The sequence below is a fragment of the Desmodus rotundus genome, chromosome 3 (genome assembly GCF_022682495.2).
Source record: "Desmodus rotundus isolate HL8 chromosome 3, HLdesRot8A.1, whole genome shotgun sequence".
NCBI classification, from domain to species: Eukaryota; Metazoa; Chordata; class Mammalia; order Chiroptera; family Phyllostomidae; genus Desmodus; species Desmodus rotundus.
Window position 1 is genome coordinate 149,098,810 of NC_071389.1, and position 20,441 is coordinate 149,119,250.

At 38.1% G+C, this 20,441-nt stretch overlaps 1 protein-coding gene across 5 annotated transcripts; it reads right to left on the reverse strand.

The window, feature by feature from the left end:
- Positions 1 to 1,986: 1,986 nt before the first annotated feature.
- LOC112319083 (olfactory receptor 6C2) lies at positions 1,987 to 9,244 on the reverse strand. Of its 5 annotated transcripts, none has more exons than XM_045184706.2 (3): positions 8,923 to 9,244; positions 6,584 to 6,628; positions 1,987 to 3,101 (listed from the first exon to the last, which is right to left on the reverse strand). In XM_045184706.2, exons 2-3 carry the CDS (start codon positions 6,587 to 6,589, stop codon positions 2,130 to 2,132), a joined length of 978 nt encoding a protein of 325 aa, XP_045040641.1. In that variant the 5' UTR covers positions 6,590 to 6,628; positions 8,923 to 9,244; the 3' UTR covers positions 1,987 to 2,129. The 5 variants fall into 5 exon arrangements, with proteins under 5 accessions (XP_045040641.1, XP_045040640.1, XP_045040639.1 ...); XM_045184705.2 differs by having other exon boundaries at positions 6,584 to 6,642; XM_045184704.1 differs by lacking the exon at positions 8,923 to 9,244 and adding an exon at positions 7,936 to 8,297.
- Between the last annotated feature and the right edge of the window lie 11,197 nt (positions 9,245 to 20,441).

The following is a 20,441-nucleotide window of genomic DNA, read 5'->3' on the forward strand; positions in this document are numbered from 1 at the left end:
GAATGATCTCCATACCTAGGTTTCTGTTTCTGTTCTGCTTGTTTGCTTAGTTTTTTAAAAATTTGATTGTCAGTAGTTATGAATTTATAGCCATTTTAATGTTCATGGTTTTGATCATCTTCTTTTTCTTAAATGAGTCCCTTTAACATTTCATATAATAATGGCGTGGTGATGATGAACTCCTTTAGCTTTACCTTGTCTGGGAAGCACTTCACCTATGTTGTAGGTCCTTTCTTTTCATCACTTTGAATACTTCATGCCAGTCCCTTCTAGACTGCAGAGTTTCGTCTGAGACATCAGCTGACAGTCTTATGGGAACTCCTTTGTAGATTACTCTCTCTGCTTTTCTCTTGTTGCTTTTAAGATTCTTTCTTTATCTGTAACCTTTGACATTTTAATTACGATGTGTCTTGGTGTGGTCCTCTTGGTGTCCAACTTGTTTGGGGACTCTGTGCTTCCTGGACTTGCATGTCTATTTCCTTCACCAAATTAGGGAAGTTTTCTTTCACTATTTTTTCAAATAAGTATTCAATTTCTTGCTCTTTCTCTTCTCTTTCTGGCATCCTATGATTTGAATGATGGTAAGTTTGAAGACGTCCTTGAAGCTCCTTAGCCTATCCTTGTTTTTTTGAATTCTTTTTTCTTCTTGCTGTTCTGATTGATTGTTTTTTGTTTCCTTATGTTCCAAATCATTGATTTGATTCTTGGCTTCATCCATTCTGCTGTTGATTCCCTGTAAATTTTTCTTTGTTTCACTTAGTGTAAACTTCATTTCTGCCTAAGTCTTTTTTTATGTTGTTGAAGTACCCAGTGAGTTCCATGAACATCCTAATAACCAGTGTTCTGAACTCTGAATCTGATAGGTTGGTTATCTCCATTTTGTTTACTTCTTTTTCTGGAGTTTTGTTCTGTTCTTTCATTTGGGACATATTTCTTTGTCTCCTTATTTTGGCAGCTTCCCTGTGTTTGTTTCTATGTATTAGGTAGAGCTGCTTTGACTCCTTGTCTTAGTAGCATGGACTATTGTAGAAAAGGGCACCTGTAAGATGGATGGGATGGGGTGTTAGGTAATCGCCAGGGCAGGGCAACCCGTGTGAAGCAGGTCGATGGAATCTCAGAAGTCGTGTTGCAGCTCTATGGCTCTGGGTGGGGGAGGGCTCAGAGAAGGGACAATGGCTGTTGCCTTGCCTCTGGAATTTTGTCTAGGAGGAAGCTATCCCCTGGTACTTGCCTGATGCCAGCCACTTCAGTTCCTCCCAGTATGCCACTGGTGCCCTTCTAGCTTCTGCCCTAGTGCTTGAGTCCAGAGGGAGTGAGTTTGTGTAAATCCTAAGTCACTTTTGGGCCTTTTCCGAGGAGATGCCTGAGAATCCCAGTTTCTTTTGCCACACCCCCTCCTTCCCACCCCAGTACCCCTCCTGATTCTTGTCTACCATATGTCGGTGTGGGACGCTGATTCATGTCTTCACCCTTTCTACCCATCTAGATGAATGTGACTTATTTAATTCCTTGGTTGTTGGACTTCCACACAGCTTGTATTTCTGATAGTTCTGGGTGATAGTTGTTTTGTAGTTTAGTTGTAATTGTTGTTGTGGTTGTGCAAGAAGGCAAGCCATGTTCACCTACACCTCCATCTAGACCAGAAGAAAAATGGACATTTTAAAATGAGAAGAAGAGTTCTGGAGTACACAATTTTCTTTTAGATCACTTTTTATGCATTAATAAAGAATCTTGGATTACTTTTGTGCAGTCAGAGGCTATATATTGAAGTATTCTCAGCAAGTGAGAAATGGTCTCTGGACATATATATTCTACATCATGAGAAGGCCATATGGTCAGGGATACAAATTTATTTATTTGCACTTTCTTTTTATGGCATTGACCATTTTGGGAATCTAGTCTCTGAAACATACATTTATTGAAGAAACCATTCTGAATAAAATAAACTTAAAAGAAAGAAAGAAATAGCTTGATTTTTGGCTTTTGGATTATAAGAGACAAATGTTCCTGGGGGTACAGTAGCTCGATGAATGTACTGAATAGGAAGAAACCATTTATTTGGCAAATTCATAAATGTCACTCATGTGTTAGATTTAAATTTAATAACTTGTAAAAACATCAATTGTTTCTTACTTCTTTGTGAGAAATACAATCCATTTTACTGTGTCTTTGAAGGCATCTTTCACTTGTTTATTTCGAAGTGTATAAATGAATGGATTAAGCAAGGGGGCAACTGAAGTAGTGAGCACAGACACCACTTTATTAATGGCCACTCCTTCCTTTGCTGAAGGTTTGATGTAGATGAAGATGCAGCTGCCATAGGTGATGGAAACCACAATCATATGAGAAGAGCAGGTAGAAAAGGCTTTTTTCCTTTGTTGGGCAGATGGGAATCTTAGAATGGTCTTGGTGATGTATGTGTAGGAAAGAAATACACATACTAAGGTAATAATGAGCGTCAGCACAGCAAAACTCAGCACAACTCTTTCTATGAACACTGTGTCTGAACAGGTTATTTGTAAAATAGGAGATGCATCACAGCCAAAATGGTCAATCACATTTGAATCACAGAATTCCAGCTGGAGACCCATGCCTAGAGGTGGGAAGATAATCAACAGGCCAGCAAGCCAACAGCCGAGAACAAGTGCAGTGCAGACTCTGTCATTCATGATGGTTGTGTAGTGCAGGGGCTTACAAATGGCCACGTAGCGGTCATAGGACATGGCCGCAAGAAGAAAAAATTCTGTTGCTGCAAAGAGGACAATAAAAAATAACTGGGTGGCACAAGCATTATAGGTAACAGTATTATCTCCGGTTAGGAGAGTATACAGGAATCTGGGAATACAGACAGTGGTGAATGAAACTTCTAAGAAAGAGAAATTTCGGAGGAAAAAATACATGGGAGTTTTAAGGTGGGAATCCAGAAGTGTGAGGGTAATGATGATGAGGTTCCCAGCGACACTCAACATGTAAGTGAGAAACAAAAATACAAAAAGCAGAACTTGTAGTTTTGGGTCATTTGTCAATCCCAGCAGGATGAATGTTGTTATTGCTGTATGATTTCTCATCACTGCCTTGTGCCAAGTCAAGTATAATTCCACCTGAAGAAAGAAGTGTCATGAGAAGCTAGCACTGAAATCTGAATGAAAATACACCCAGCAAGGGAGTTCATATGTACTTTCTTCTTTTGCTTAATAACCAATTTGTTAACATGTGTCTTTGATATCTTACTAGGAGACATTTATAGGAAATATCCAATATAGATCTCATGCTTATAACTCTCTGATTAGAAAGCACATTTATAGCCCTGGCTGGTGTGGCTCAGTGGCTTGAGTGTCAGCTTGTGAACCAAAAGGTTGCCAGTTTGATTCTCACTCAAGGCACATGTGTGAGTTGCAGGCCATATCCCCAGCTGAGGTTGTGCGAGAGGCAACTGATGGATGATTCTCTTTGCACATCAATGTTTTTCTCCCTCTCTTTCTCCCTCCCTTCCACTCTCTCTAAAAATATATGAAAAATTTTTTTTAAAAAGAAAGCACATTTACAAAGATGTTAAATAAAAACCAAAACAAAACATAAATCATATGTCTGTTTTGCAGTTTCTCAACATTATTGCCTGTGGTACAAATGTAATTTGTCCCTATTATGGAGGAAATGTCATTTCTGAAGGTTCTTCCTCCCACCCTTATTTTTCTTTACTTCACACCATACTGCAATGTTCCATTTTAAAATCAAGAAGGATCTGTTAATTAGTAATTTTGTGTGTTTAAAGTAAAACATTTTTTGTAGCAATATTAGGATCACAGCAAAATTGGGGGGAAGGAATAGAGAGTTCCTGTATGCCTCCTGCGGCCACACAGACAAACCTCCCCAGTGTCAACAGCCTCCCCCTGTGCGGTGCATTTGTTACAACTGATCAATCTGCATTGACAAGTCAAGTCCATAACTTATGTTGTGGTTTACTTTGTATGTTGTACATCCTATAAGTTTGGACGAATGTTTAATTAGTATTTTATGTTGATCCTCTTATGTTGTTATGCTAAACTTTAACAGCAGCACATTCATTTTAAAGTGTTAGTTCTGGTCTTTGTAGTTCAAATTATCTCTCAATTAGGAGATAAAGAGTTTAAAAGATGAAGATATATTTTTGTTTTTCAATCCTGTATTCAGGCAAATGAAAGTACTCTTAAGCCAGGTTTGGGACTGCTTATGCAGAGGGTTTTATGAAGTGATATAAAGAAAAATGTTCTGGAACTTGAATATAAACCACACCTGGTCCTGTTCTGGAGCTCTGGGTCATGGATGGAGCCCGGGGGACTGATCCATAGTGTATGCTTTCTTTGGCAGCCTGGCCAATCCTTGCTCTGCAGAACTCAACCGTCAGAATCTGTCTCAGGATGTATCCTAGTGACTTCTTTTTTTTTTTTTTTTTTGGACTTTTTTTTTTTTTTTAAATATATTTATTGATTATGCTATTACAGTTGTCCCATTTCCCCCCCCACTCCACTCCATCCTGCCCACCCCCCTCCCTCCCACATTCCCCCCCCATAGTTCATGTCCATGGGTCATACTTATAAGTTCTTTGGCTTCTACATTTCCTACACTATTTTTACCCTCCCCCTGTCTATTTTCCACCTATCATCTATGCTACTTATTCTCTGTACCTTTACCCCCCTCTCCCCCTCCCACTCCCTTATTGACAACCCTCATGTTCTAGTTGTTTGCCTAGTTTGCTCTCCTTTTTGTTTTATGTGTGGTCGTTAATAACTGTGAGTTTGCTGTCATTTTTACTGTTCCTATTTTTGATCTTTTTCTTAGGTAACTCCCTTTAACATTTCATATAATAAGGGCTTGGTGATGATGAGCCTCTTCAACTTGACCTTATCTGAGAAGCACTTTATCCTCCCTTCCATTCTAAATGATAGCTTTGCTGGATATAGTAATCTTGGACGTAGGTCCTTGCGTTTAATCTTGGGTAATGTAATTATGATGTGTCTTGTTGTGTTCCTCCTTGGGTCCAGCTTCTTTGGGACTCTCTGAGCTTCCTGGACTTCCCGGAAGTCTATTTCCTTTGCCAGATTGGGGAAGTTCTCCATTATTTGTTCAAATAGGTTTTCAATTTTTTGTTCTTCCTTTTCTCCTTCTGGCACCCCTATAATTCGGATGTTGGAACGTTTCAAGGTGTCCTGGAGGTTCCTGAGCCTCTCCTCATTTTTCCAAGTTCTTGTTTCTTCATTCTTTTCTGGTTGAATGTTTGTTTCTTCCTTCTGGTCCATACCATTGATTTGAGTCCCAGTTTCCTTCTCATCACTATTGGTTCCCTGTACATTTTCCTTTGTTTCTGTTAGCATAGGCTTCATTTTTTCATCTGTTTTTCGAATAGATTCAACCAAGTCTGTGAGCATATTGATAACCAGTGCTTTGAACTGTGCATCCGATAGGTTGGCTATCTCTTCGTCGCTTAGTTGTATTTTTTCTGGAGCTTTGAAGTGTTCTGTCATTTGGGCCATTTTTTTTGTTTGTTTGTCTTGGCGCGTCTGTTACTTTAAGGGGCGGAGCCTTAGGTGTTCACCGGGGCGGGGTAATGCTGGTCGCTGCGCTGTGATGCTGTAGGTGGGGGTGGGGCCGAGAGGGAGCAATGGCGCCCGCTTCACTCTCCTCCGGATTTCAGTCCTTCACTCCGCTACCCACAATCAAACTGGGCCACTCTGGTGCTGGTTCCCGAGTAAGTGGGCCTGTGCACACTCTAGGCCCCTGTGGGTCTCTCCAACAACCTCTCCTGTGAGGCTGGGAGTCTCTCCTGCCGCCCCAACCCCCAGGGGCGCTTTCAATCAGAGGTTTGAGGCTTTATTTCCCCGAGCTGGAGCCCTGGGTTGCGCAGCGGTCTGCTTCTCTGCCCGCCGTTCGTCCAGTTTATCTGTGGGCGAATGTGGTGCCGCAATGTGCTATCCGCCACTCTGCCTGCCCCACTCTCCGCCACTCTGAGTCCGGCCCTCTGGGTTTATCTGTGCAAATGTGGGACTGCAGGGTCTGCTAGTGCTCGGACTGCCTGCGCCATTTGTCCCACACTCCGCCAGTCTCAGTCCCGCCACAGCCACGCGAGTCCTCTCCACCCCAGTGCCGTCTCCGCCCCTCCTACCAGTCTGGATGAATGATTATTTTCTGTTTCCTTGGTGTTGGTCCCCCTTGCTGTTCGATTCTCTGTCAGTTCTGGTTGTGCGAGGAGGCGCAGTGTGTCTACCTACGCCGCCATCTTGGTTCTCCTCCCCTAGTGACTTCTTTGAATAATTGCTGCTGCTCCCCTCCTCAAGTCACCTCTCCCCACTAATTTACCAACTAGCTGTGTTCTCTGAGTTTTGATACAGTAACTTGCCAAACAATGTCCAGAAACAGGTGGACACACATGAGCCAATCTTTGTAAACAAATTGTAAAGTACCCTACTTTTCTCATTGATGTTTATCTCTGTCCATTTCAGTAACTCCCAAGAGTTTTAAGCCTCCCTGTACTCTAATTTACATTTTCTCAGGAATCCCATTATATACAGGCTTGGGAAATACCCCTCTCTTTCATGTTAAAACTTACCCTCATCGAGATTCATATTTCAAGCAGTTACTCTCAGGTATCCAACTGTAAAAGAAGACCTGGTAAATGCATTCACACGGGGGGTATCAATAGTTGATAATAACTCAATCTATTGGCCTATGCCTCTGTGTTCTACTAGGGAGGATTCATTGTTAAATAGGAAAATTTAGTCATAAGGGTTTGTGGGAAGACAATACATACTGCTACATGGGAAGGAAAACTAATTTCTAATGTTTAAACAATTGCTCCAATTGTATCCAATGTGTGAGTTATGAATAGAGAATAAAAAATACATTAGGGTATTCTTCTTTCCTATTGCTCAAGTAAATTATCTACAATTATTCATTCAAAGAAATATTTAATAGGCATCTATTATTTAAAAAGCATGACATCAGAAATCCCACATATGACTTCAGTCATATGTGGGATGTAAAACTGAAAGCAACAAGTGAACAAACAAGAAAAACAAACAAAAGTCGTAGACACAGACAACAGTATGGTGGTTACTAGAGGGAAGGAGTAAAGGTGGGATAGTACAGGGCAAAAGGGGTCAAATATATGGTGATGGAAGAAAACTTGACTTTAGGTGGTAGACACAATGCAATATGAAGATCATGCATCATAGAAATGCACACTTGAAACCTATACAATCTTATTAACCAATGTTACCCAATGAATTTAATAAAAAGAAAGAAAAAAATAAAATGCTTTCAGACTACCAGTGGGAAAAGATATTTCATTTTAGTGCTTGTTCAGTGACATGGCAACACTGACAACAATGAAAATGCAACTTTGGACTCGGGATAACTGCTTTACGATTTCTCCTTGGCAATCACTCTCAATGACGTTGGCAGCTATTCATATTTTCCTATGTTCACTGAGTCTCTCTAGGTTCTTTCTTTCTCTTATAAAGTTGTTTGCATCATCTGTCACCATAAGCTGAGGTGGCAAGTGCCTTGCTTGGAGCTGACAAACATGAATTCGGAACAGAGAAACACTCACTTAGCTCATGGGAGAAATTACTTCTGCAGAGAGAGTGTCTTGCCATGTGCTTGTCAGGGGAAGACTCTGATAGGCCAAACTAAATGATGGGGCAGGTGCATTTCCACACTCCTGGTTTTCCTCTTTGCCTCCCTCCCTCCCATTGTAGAAGAGTTAAAGCCTTGTACTGGCTATTGACCTTGTTAACTCCAGCTCTCCCTCTCCTGTGAAGTTCCTGGGATCTCAAATTACTCCCTGCTTCTCTTATCAAAAGTCTTATTCTCCTGTGTTGATAGGAAAGACTGATGAACTCAGTCATAACAACTTTTATGTAAACGATCATTGATGTTTTAAAATGGCTAATATAGTACCTGTGAACCTCCAGCAGCATCGTGTTTTCATTCATGAAGCTTGTTAAATAAGCACTACTTCCAGTAATGCAGTTGATCCTGTGGTGGCAGATCCTTTGGGTATGTGTGTGCGAGACTGCTTCAGACAAATTCAAATGATTGCACAGGTGTGGCTGGCCTTTACCAGCAGTCATTGCAACGTTCTCTGTCACGTTGGCGAAATTTTCCTGGGAGACTGAGTTATTTATTTATTTTGAATTTGGATCAATTAAATTTTGAAATGATTTCATTACATAAATAATAAATTTCACCACCTCCCTTTCATAAGGAGTGTTTTTAATTAATGTTCATAGGTAGGCCTTGATGACTTAACCTGTGGAAAACTACCTACTCTTGCTGCCAGTTAGGAAGCTGGGTGAGTGACTGAGATTCCGTTGTTTTCTTTCATTGATTCCCTATTTAGTTTGGGTATGTCTGAGGCACTTTGACCTTACTTATGTTTGGAATCAACCTCATCCCGTGTTCATTTGGGTCAGGCTGCCCATGTAATGGATAGTTGAGATTTAAGAAGAGTGAATGCTATGCCCCCAAACCCTTACTCCCTGTTAAAAAAAAAAAAGGAAAAAAAGCAAAAAAGGACTTAAATAGCAGATGGAGAATGAAGTGAGGTTCCCTGTAAGGTAATTTATAATGCTGATATTTTTAATTTCTGTGACAGTCATGGATATTATTGGTGGTGATGTCTTTTCCATCACCTTTGATTAGTCTGTCTCTTAAGTAGTAACAGCTTCTTCAACTCATAGTTATGACTGTCCCTTTCAAAGGCTACAGGGACCCTGGCAGCAAATTCTACTTTTCTTCAGAATAACAATGTATCAGAATGATTGTTGAATACTTCCCTTCAGTATCAGTTATGAACTGAATTCCAGATTTTAAAACTCACTGTATTCACCCTCTGCCTATGTTTAGAGAATTTGGAAAAATACGTCGTGACAATTACATACTTACTTTTCTGACAGTTCTTTACCAGGAGCCCTTGAAGGAACCACAATTCAAGGAATGTTCAGTCTGTGAGTTCCATGTGTACTTCTGATTCCTCTCTCACATTCCACCTATTTCAACTGCCAGTCTCAACCTCCACACAAGCACGTGTGTGCACGTGTGAGAAGGACCTCTCCTAGATTTTCAAGGCTCCTGATATACTGAGTTCTGTCTTAGTCTCCTTTTTCTGCACCAAGTTTAAAATGGCATCTGTTACTAGATTTCCCAGTTACTTTGTTAGTTCAAAGGGAGGAAGCAGTGGTGAAGTGATATGGAAGTTTCTCTCTAGTTTTGTCAGAAGGGAACCTCTGAATTTCCTGGGAAGAAGGCAGGCTTCCCTGAAAATTCTATACCAGCAACCTTTCTCTTATATGTTTAGTCTCGCAGTGCACAGGGAATATCTGAGTGAACAACAAAATAGTCCTTGGTGTCCCAGTTTCGAAAGTTTCCAATGAACTGGCGTCAGCGTAATGAACAATGTAAAAACGCATGTCACAATGGAAACAGTGTCCCCAGAGACCTGGAGGGTAGTCTGATGTCATCTGAATTCTGTTTTGATTTCTTTGTTGATCTTTACATTTCTCCAAGAATGACACACTCTGCCTGTGTCACTCACCACTTTATAAAGCATGTGGCACAAATAATGCCCCATTTTTATTACAATTTTTTAATTAAATCATAAGCATGTAATTCTGTAACATAGCAATATCACACTCAAGCACACCATATAACATTTTAGGTGAAATGTTCAAATTAAAACTATAAATTACTACACCCATATTATTACCTTACTAACCACACTCAAGCAGGAGTTACTTCTGCTGGACCCTGTATAATCTATTACTTATCTTTGACATGTATCCTGGATGGAGTTAGGAAAAGATGCCAAACTATCCTTATTTTACAGATGAGGAAACTGAGGAACAAAAGAATGACCAGACAGACTGCCCTAGAGTGGTGGTGCAGGTTTTGAACAAAAATTTACCTGAATACAAAAGTCCTGCTTCTTTTCCCCTCACTAGCCTAACTACTTGTCCCAATACTTAAGAGGCTTACCAGCACTAATACTCCATATGGTTTCACTTACATGTGGACCTAAAGAACAAAACAAACAAACAAACAAACCATCATCTCACTACCAATTGTTGTTTGTTAATACATTAGTGATGACTGTTCTGAAAGGTGTGAGGTGATAACTCATTTTGGTTTTAATTTGCATCTCTTTGATGGTTGGTGATGTTGAGCATCTTTCATATGTCTCTGGGCCCTCTGTATGTCCTCCTTAGTGAAGTGTCTATTCATATCCTTTGCCCAATTTTTAATATTTTTAATATTTTATATATTTTGGGGACCAAACCCTTGTCTGATATATCACTGACAAATATGTTCTCCCATACAGGTGGTTCCCTTTTCACTTTGATGATGGTTTCTTTAGCTGTGCAGAAGCTTTTTAGCTGGTGAGGATGCAGAAAAATGGGAACCCTGGTGCAGTGTTGGTGTGAATGCAGACTGGTGCAGCCACTGTGGAAAACAGTATGGAATTTCCTCAGAAAACTAAGAATGGGAGTGTTTTTGACCCAGTGATTCTGCTTCTGGGAGTATACCTTAAGAATCCTGAATCACCAATTCAAAAGACCTGTGTAACCCAATGTTCATAGCTGAGCTATTTACAATAGCCAAGTACTGGAAACAGCCTCAGTCCCCATCAGTAAATGAGTGGATCAAAAAACCGTGGTTCATTTGCACAATGCAGTGCTACACAGAAGAAAGAAAGAAGGAGCTTCTACCCTTCAGGACAGCATGGGTGGAACTGGAGAGCATTATGCTAAGTGAAAGAAGCCAGGCGGTGAAAGTCAAATACCATAGGACCAGAGGGGAGGGGGCAGTGGGTTATTGGGGAAAGAAGGGGAATGGTTATCAGGGAACATGGAAAGGACCCATGGACAAAGCCAATGGGGATTGGATTGAGTGTGGGAAGTAGGGGTGGGTGGGGCTGGGGAGGGTCGTGGCGGGAAAATGGGGACAACTGTACTTGAACAACAATAATGAAAAGAACTGAAGTTTTAAAAATAAAATTTGGATATTCACATGCAAAAAATGGAAACTGGATCCTTATCCTACACTGTACATAAAAATCAAGTAAAAATAAATTTAGGACTTAAACGTAAGACCTGGATGTGTGAAACTTCTAGATAAAAATGTAAGGAAGGAGCTCCTTAACAGTGGCCTTTGCAAAGATTTTCTGCTCAGGCAACAAAAGTCAGATTAAACAAGTCAGACTAAATCAAACTAAAAAGCTTCTACACAGAAAAGGAAACAGTCAACAACATGGAAAGAGAACCCATGGAATGGGAGAAATATTTGCAAACCACATATCTGGCAAGAGGTTAATATCCAAAATATATAAGCAACTGAAATGGAGGGTCCTGACCTTAATTTAACATAAAGCCCCAGTACTCAATTCAATTTCTTCATAACATGTTCCATAACCCTTGGCCCTTTCCCTTACTAGTTAACTCCCAGGAGCAGCAAGAAATAATGAATGGGCCCTGACTAATGCTCACAGGGCATGGATTTCCTTAAGCTAAGGATAGCTTCATGCTCTAAATTATGTTTTAGCTCCTGAGCCCTAAAGCAGAACGACCTCCTGGCCACATGAACCCAGAATGAAGGACACAAAGCTGACCTGCAGACCTGAAATCATGGTTTACTGCCCTTACCTCACTCCTGACCATCAGTTTCACCCTGGATCCCAAAACCCTGACTCATGATGCCTTACTATTTTTACCTTATATAGCCTCTTGTCTGTACACCATCAGGGAGCTGGGCATCCTGGAGCGCTAGCTCACCCTTACTCTGAATTGGTGCCAATACTAATAATCATTTTCCTTCTCCACTGCAAACTCTTGCTTGTACATTTCTTTTGGTCTCTGTGTGTGGGCAGAGATACTCTTGTTCAGCTCAGTAACAGAATTCCTACAATGCAGTAGGAAAAAACTTTGAAAACACAATTAAAAAATGGGCAAAGGACCTGAATAAAATTTATTCTGAAGAAGACATACAAATGGCCAACAGGTACATAAAAGGTGCTCAATATCACTACTCATCAGAGAAATGGAAATAAAATCCTTAATGAGATATCACCTGTTAGGGTGGCTAGAATAAAAAAAAAATAAAGATAACAAGTGTTGGTGGGGATGTGGAGAAAATGGAACCCTGGTACTCTCTCAGTAGGAATGGGGAACTTGGTACAGTTATTATGGAAAACAGCATGGAGTTTCCTCAAAAAATAAAAAATGAAACTATCATGTAATCCATAATCTCTCTTCTGGGTATATATTCTAAGGACATAAAATCAATATCTCAAAGAGATATCTGCAACCCCCATGTTTATTGCAGCGATATTTACAATAGCCAAGACAGGGAAACAACCTCAGTGTCCATTGATGGATGAATGGATATAGGAAGTGTGATATATATATGTATAAAATTCAGCCTTAAAAAGGAGGAAATCCTTTTCCTCCTCCCCTCTGGTTACTGCCAGTTTGCTCTATATTTCAATGTCTCTGCTTATATTTTGCCTGTTTGTTTGTTTTGTTAATTAAGTTCCAGTTATAGGTGAGATCACATGGTATTTGTCTTTCACTGTCTGGCTTATTTCACTTAGCAGTATGCTCTCCAGTTCCATCCATGCTGTTGCAAAGGGTAGGAGCTCCTTCTTTCTTTCTGCTGCGTAGTATTCCATTGTGTAAATGTACCAGAATCCTGAAACACCATTTCAAAAGAACCTATGCACCCCAATGTTCACGGCAGCACAATTTACAATAGCCCAGTGCTGGAAGCAACCTAAGTGCCCAGCGGTAAATGGGCAAAAAGCTATGGTAGAAGCACATTTTTAAACTTCCACTTGATCATTAATAATCAGATTTAGATGTAGAACAGACTACATTGTGCTTCATTTCCCTGGACTCTGCTTTACTTGGTCTTCAGAATGTGATTTATGGCTGTTTCAGCCACCTGAAGTTTCATTTCCACTTCAGTTACAGGACTGATTTTAAGACAGGGAGAAAGTACCATGAGAACCTCACAGTCCCCTGGGGTGGCAGCAGCAGTCATGGTATGCCCAGTTCTGTGTAGAGTAGGAGGTCCATGTGTGTTGATAAATGGAAAAAAATCTGTATAAAATTTTATTTCCCCATCTGTCAAGACAGCATATCAGCAAATCATTCTCTTACTCTATAATACCATCAGTGGCTTGGTTGTATTATTTTTCATGCTTTGCAACACTGTTACCCTCAAATAATTTCTCAATCTCCTTAACATCCTAGAGAAGGCTTTACTGTTTGGGCAACCTGGGTGTAGTATCACAGAGTTACCTGAGTCCCATACTCCTTCAGCATTTCTTCTTTGCTTCCCTTTTATTATAATAAGCTGAAATATTCTAGTCTCTGTCCCTCCCATGTGTCAGTTTGAACAGCCTCTGTTTTGTTTTCTTTCCTGAATTCCAGTTTCAATTCCTCATTTGTTGTCTAACATCCCACGCATACCAAGTGTTCTCAGAGTACTGACAAATGGTGTTCTGGTGGTCTTCCCCAGAGAGCAGAATCCTGTCCTTAGGCTTCCATCATCCTTATTGAGGCTCTGTAGTTTATGTGAAAGTATTTCAGCTCCCAAATATGTCCTGAGGCTACTTGGTAGCTCCTTTAATAATAGAATCTACATCCTCCAAGATGGGTAGGGGAAGCATATCACATAGGAAGACCACTGACTTCTTTGACATGATTCCTCTGTGGAGATTCACTGTACCCTGGGGAGTGCCAGTAGTCATTGCTGCTCCCATCACTGCTTCAGGAAATCTTTTTGCTTTGCAGCATTCTGGCCCAAGAATAGACTAAGATTGCATGCTTATTCCTCCAAAGAACAGTTATTATCAGGTACTAATATTTAACAAGAATTAAACATGACATGGAGAATAAATACAACTTGGTTGTTTGGTATAATACTCTTAAAAGCTAAAAAAAAAAATCACAATCTATCTTCATGAGTTTCCCTACTAGACTACCTCCTGTGTTGCTTCTTTTGAGGAACATGTCAAAGAAGTCATCATTTTACCACTTTCCAGGAAAAGCCCTTGAGTACTTTTATAAAAAAAGATTTTATTTATTTATTTTTAGAGAGAGAGGAAGGGAAGGAAAAGAGGGAGAGAAACATCAGTGTGTGGTTGCCTCCTGTGCACCCCCTACTGGGGGCTGGTCCCGCAACCCAGGCATGTGCCCTGACTGGGAATCGAACCCATGACCCTTTGGTTTGCAGGCCATTGCCCAATCCACTGAGCCACACTAGCCAGGGCTGGAATACTTTTTTATTCCTCATATTTCCTACCTGCCACTCACCTTTCCCAGGGATGACACTTCTAAGAATTTGACCCAGGTCAGACTGAATCCAAAGCTGTCATTTTAGGGTTTTGGCCAGTTGCTCATCCTTAGTTGATTCTAATAGTCACTATCAAATTAAAATGTTAGTTTTTCAAATATTTTCTAGTTTCAAACAGTATCTCTTGGGCATCTTGGTATCTTTAATAAATGACTAGAATGAAATCTCCCCATACTACAGCAATTATTTTGAAATAAGAATGGTGTTTATGTGATGCTCTAAGGTATTCCCTCATAAAGTAACTTAAGTACGGTTTCCCTCTGTGCTTAGGAAAAGCATCATTTCTCTTGCATTGAGGAGAGTTGCCACTGTGTGACAGGGGCTGCAGACACCTTCACAGAAAGGGCTTCTGACCTTCTACCCCTTCAAAGGGTTGAGGGGTAGAGTATTTAAAGGCTGAGTGCCAGCAACCTTTAAATAACGTGTGCTCATGCAGAGAGTGCTCTTCTAGGCTAAGGTGTGAGGTTTTCCAGAGAGCCACACATGTTTTGCCTTAGTGCCTCTAATGTTCTCCTTTTTAGCAAATTTAACCTGCCCAATCTTACATCTTCACGCTGGCCAGTACACTGACCCCTGGTTAGTATCCATGGGTGGTACACCATTGCATGTCATAAAACTATATACTCTTATGCTCTCGGTACAGAGGAAATGACTGGAATATTTGTAAATAACTGCATATAATTGTTTGAATGATTACTTTAAAAGGACAATCATTAGGACAAAGAATTTATATTTAATACTGGAGTGTTAGGTCATGACTTTTTCATTTCTTACTATCAAGGATAATTTTAAATTATGCAAAATTCCTATATATTATTTTTATCTTTAAAGTCAATAACATTACTTTAATTCTCTGTAATAAAATGAGTATATAATCATTTATTACACAAATCTAGAACCAATAGAAGAGTATAAGGAAGAAAGGAAAATCTTCAATAATCACATCACACATACTCCATCATTAATATCTTGTTGTGTGAGGGTGTTTATTTATAACCTGTTTGTTCATATATACTTATGGAATACACTTGTTTATATTTTATAAAATTAATATATTGTAAATAACATTTGATTTTTTTCACTTCACTTTATCTATTCAACTGTTTTAAAGCACTTACGATGTATTTTCCTCCTGTCATTAAATATTCTTCAAAAGCTAAGCCCACAATTCCCCTTCGTCTTCTATGAGCAAACTTGATTTTTTCTTTTCTACACCAACAGTGTGCTGAAATCTCCTCTTGTCTGTATTTGCCTGAGTCAATTCTGGGTTTTACCTGACCATGTCTGGGAAGGGTTGGGACAGGTTTGCTTATGCTGCTGGTTCTATAGCTCATGTTGTTGTTTGTGTGCCTATTACTAGCTGAAAAGGTAGGCGAGACTCCTTCTGTGTCCCATGGCTCATGTTGCTGGATACCACAACTTTCACAGAGGTACTATTTGTAATTATTTATTAGGAAAAAGGTGACAAAAAGCAGGACCCACTAATGCCACCATGATGCTGACATCACTTCCCATGACTTCAATTACAAGATTAATAAGATGTGGATGTAATGTACATCATGGTAACTATAGTTAATGATACATACTGTTGTGTATTTGAAATTTGCTAAGAAAGTACCTTAAGCATTCTAACCACACACAGACAAAAAATGGTAATCATGTGAGGTGATAGACTATTAATTAACCTTATTGGTTATTATAAATATTATATACATTTCACATCTCAAATCGTTACTGTATATACTCTAAGTATACATGATTTTATCTCAGTAAAGCTGAAAATAAGGCCCTAGCTGGTGTGGCTCAGTGTATTGTGTGCTGGCCTGTGAACCAAAGGGTCACTGGTTCGATTCTCAGTTAGGGCACATTCCTGGGTTTCAGGCCAGGTCCTGGGGGTGGGGGGCAAGTGTGAGGCAACCACACATTGATGTTTCTCTCTCTCTCTCCCTCCATTCCACTCTCTCTAAAGATAAAGGAATAAAATCTTTAAAAAATAAAAATGAATAAAGCTGAAAATAAGGATAACAAGGAAATACTATGAACAATTGTATACAAACAAATTTGATTACTTATATGATAAAGATCAATTCTTAAAAAATACATTAAGCTTAGTAGAAATGAAATCTATAATTTGAACAGCTCTATAAGGATTCAACATAATATAGATGTCAATTCACCCCAAATTGATATACAAGTTTAATACAATTTCTATCAAAATCCCAGCAATATTTTTTTTACATATATGAACAAAAGTAATCTAAAATATATATGGGAGCATAATAATAGTATAAGATTCTAATTAATTAATTAATGTTAATAAAGGGATGATTGCACAGGCAGACATATATTCAATGAATTATCAGGAACAGTAAACACCAAATTATTATTTAATTTTCTACTCACAGTGAGGATTACATTTGGACACTGGTTGTAAGTGGAAAACCTATTCCTTGTAATTGACTTTTGCAAAAATTATTTTTATTCAAGTTTTAATAACTTGAAAGATGTGAATCTTTTAAGGATTGCAAATATTAAAAATAATTGGAATGTAAGAAGAAAATAATTGGAGTTTAAAGAGAATGCTTGTAGTTTTTCCCTGTTCTTTTGCCTGAACATGTTGCTGGCAGTGTTCATCATATATGGCCTTTATTATGTGTAGGTATGTTCCCTCTATTCTCATTTTGTTGAGAGTTTTTGTCATAAATAGGTGCTGGATTTTATCATGCTTTTTCTGTGTCTATTGATGTGATCATGTGGCTTTTATCCTTTATTTTGTTTATATGATGTATCACATTTATTGATTTGTGAATGTTGTACCAATCTCATATTCCCAGAATAAATCCCACTTGATCACAACGTATGATCTTTTTGATGTGTTGCTGTATTCAGTTTGCTAATATTTTGTTGAGGATTTTAGCACTTATGTTGATCAGGGATATTGGCCTATAATTTTCTTTTTTGTAGTGTCTTTATCTGGTTTTGGACCTAGGATAATGCTGGCCTTGCAAAACGAGATTGGGAGTCTTCCCAGTGTTACTTACAATCACCAAGACATAGAAGCAGCCAAAGTGTTCATCAGTAGTTGAGTGGAAAAAGTGACTATGGGACATTTGCACAATGGAATACTACTTGGCCATGAAAATGAGGCAAATTTTACCCTTGCAACAGCATGGATGGACCTGGAGTACACTATGTTAAGTGAAATAAGCCAGCCTGAGAAAGACAAATACCATGATTTCATTCATGTGAAATCTTGAACAAATTCACCTAACAAACAAAACAGAGACAGATTCATAGAGAGCGGGCTGACAGCTCTGGGGTTAGGGGTTACGGGGTGGAAGGACTGAGCAAAAAGTGAAAAGGATTCCTGGACCTGGACAACAGCATGGTGATTGTTGGGGGAGAACAGTAGAAGGGGGATTAAGGTAATGGAAAAAATACAATAAAAAATAAAGTAAAATAAAAAATAATTGGAATTTAAAGTGACAGCTATAGTGATTGGATAATTAATCAAGTAAAGAAAGATTGTCATGCTGAAAATTTGGAACAAGTAAGTTTTAAATGTAAGAAAAGAGAAAGATTAGAGAAAATAAATAAAAATTGAGCCATTAAACATGGACCCTTTCGTTCTAATAGCCCTTACAGTATGCTCTACAGGGAAAGAGTAGTTGGAAAGAGAACAGTTGGATGAAATTCAAGAAAATATTTTCCTGTTGGTCAATAATATTTTAATCACTGAATACAAATCAAGATAAAAATAGAAATGATTAAATATATAATAGTAACTTCACAATAGTATAAATAAATATAAAACTCTAAATACTTCCTAACGATGATTGCATATCAATGTACAAATATATAAAAACAGGACCAAATATAAGCAGAGACATAAAAATAAAGAACAAACTGACAGTAACCAGAGGGGAGGAGGGAGGGTGATAACAGGGGAAAAAAGGGGAAGGGTCATCAAGGAACATGTATTAAGGACCCATTGACAAAGCTAAAGGGGGGTAGGGGTAGGTGGGGCCAGGTTGAAAATGGAGTCAACTGTACTTGAACAAAATAAACAAACACAGAAACAAACAAACAAAAAACCCAGGCATTTCACTGGAAGTCTTAGATAGAAATAGATGACATTACTCCAGAAAAAATGATTTCTAATAGAAAATCATACAGTTGGGAAAGAAATTATTCAAGTGTGAGAGCAAAATTAATACAGTTTGGGAAATGAAAGCACAATAAATGTATTTAATACCACTGAACTGTACCCTTAAAGTAGTTGATATGGTCAATTTTACATTATATGTATTTCACCAAAATTAGGAAAAATAAAATAAGACATTTTAAACAAAAATGAAAAAATATATATTGAGGGTAACCACAAACAATAAAGAAAACAGATAAATCCCTTTGAGAAGTCAAACATAATGAACAATTTTGAAAGAGAGCTACGAAAGTCACTATTGAAATATTTAACTGTTTTAATCAAAAATAAGTTGAAAGTAGAACATCATAATTCAGTTTAAAAGCATTTTGTATGAAGACTATGTAAAATGTATTATTAAAAATGTAATTTTTTATTGAAATGTAACATGAGGTTCTATGTCAAGAAAATTGCATACACACAATTAAAGACCAACATAAAAGTGGGGGAATGATATTTGCAACATGTAGCAGTTTGTTAGTACACATAGAAATATCAGTAATATACATTCTAGAAAACACCCTAAGTAGGCAAAGATATTTGTACAAAAATGCACTTTGCATCAGAGCTGTGAGTTTATTTAAAAAGGAACAACATAAATTTATAATAAAAATTGCAGAATCACATAATCAAGTAAGCATGTTTAATAATGGAAAATTTTGTTAGAAATTACAAACAAGATTTCAAATGTTAGGATGGATTTCAAATTATGATGAAATGCTCCAAAAGGAAATATTACACAGTTCCCCAAATAATGATGCAAATTGATAACTATTGAGATAAAAACTTACTTTAAGTTTTCAATTATCAAATTAATTTGAGAAACAACATGTAAAGAATGTTTTATATTTGTGAGCACACCAAAATATAAATATATTTAGGAGATATACATAAGAAATTTCTGAAAGGGTGTAATCAGAGATATTAATGGTGGTTATTACATGTAAGTTTAATTTTTCTATTTTCTTAATTTAATTTTTCTTTATAATAAATAGCAAACACCTAAGGTAAAATATGTTACAGAAGGAGAAAGGAGGTAATTGTATTCTGTTAGTAAGTCTTATATTAGCAGCTATAGATGCATTTTTATTTATTTATTTTTATGGCTGGATCTTGAAAACATCATGCTAAGCAAAATAAGTGAGACAAAAAGCTAAGAACCATATGATTTCACTCAGATGTGTCATATAAAACTGGAAGCAATCAATGAGCAAGTAAGAAAAACAGACAAACAAAAACTCATAGACATAGAAAACAGTATAGTGGTTCCCAGAGGCAAGAGGGTGAGGGGTAGTAAAGGTTAAAGGGGGTCAAATATATGCCGGCAAAGAATAATTTGACTTTGGGTGGTGGGCACACAATGCAATATGCAGGTCTCGTATCATAGAAATGTACATTTGAACTTATATAATCTTACTAGCAATGTCACCCCAATAAGTTTAATTTAACAAGATGTTATTGAATAAAAGGAAGAAAATGGAAGCTTTTCTTTTTCATTTTCTTTTTTTATTAGGGTGATATTAAGTTAATAAGACTATACAGATTTCATTTAATTTTTATTTTGTGTACAAGTCTTGTGTTGAATGTAATTTTGAATTTTCAGTTCTCTGAGGACATTATCCCTATGGATGCATGTTTTAGGATCCTTGCCAAAGGATTACATGAAAGAATCATTAATGACTTTGAAACCCAATTCACCTAGGACTAGTGTTCATTCACTTGGTCATGCTTGGCACATAAAACAAACATCAATTTTGTTGTAAAACATTCCCTTTTTTTTTTTGTAGGAAGATACAAATATCATGTCTATCTAAACCAGAGAGTTCCTGATATTTCCTCAGACCTTGGA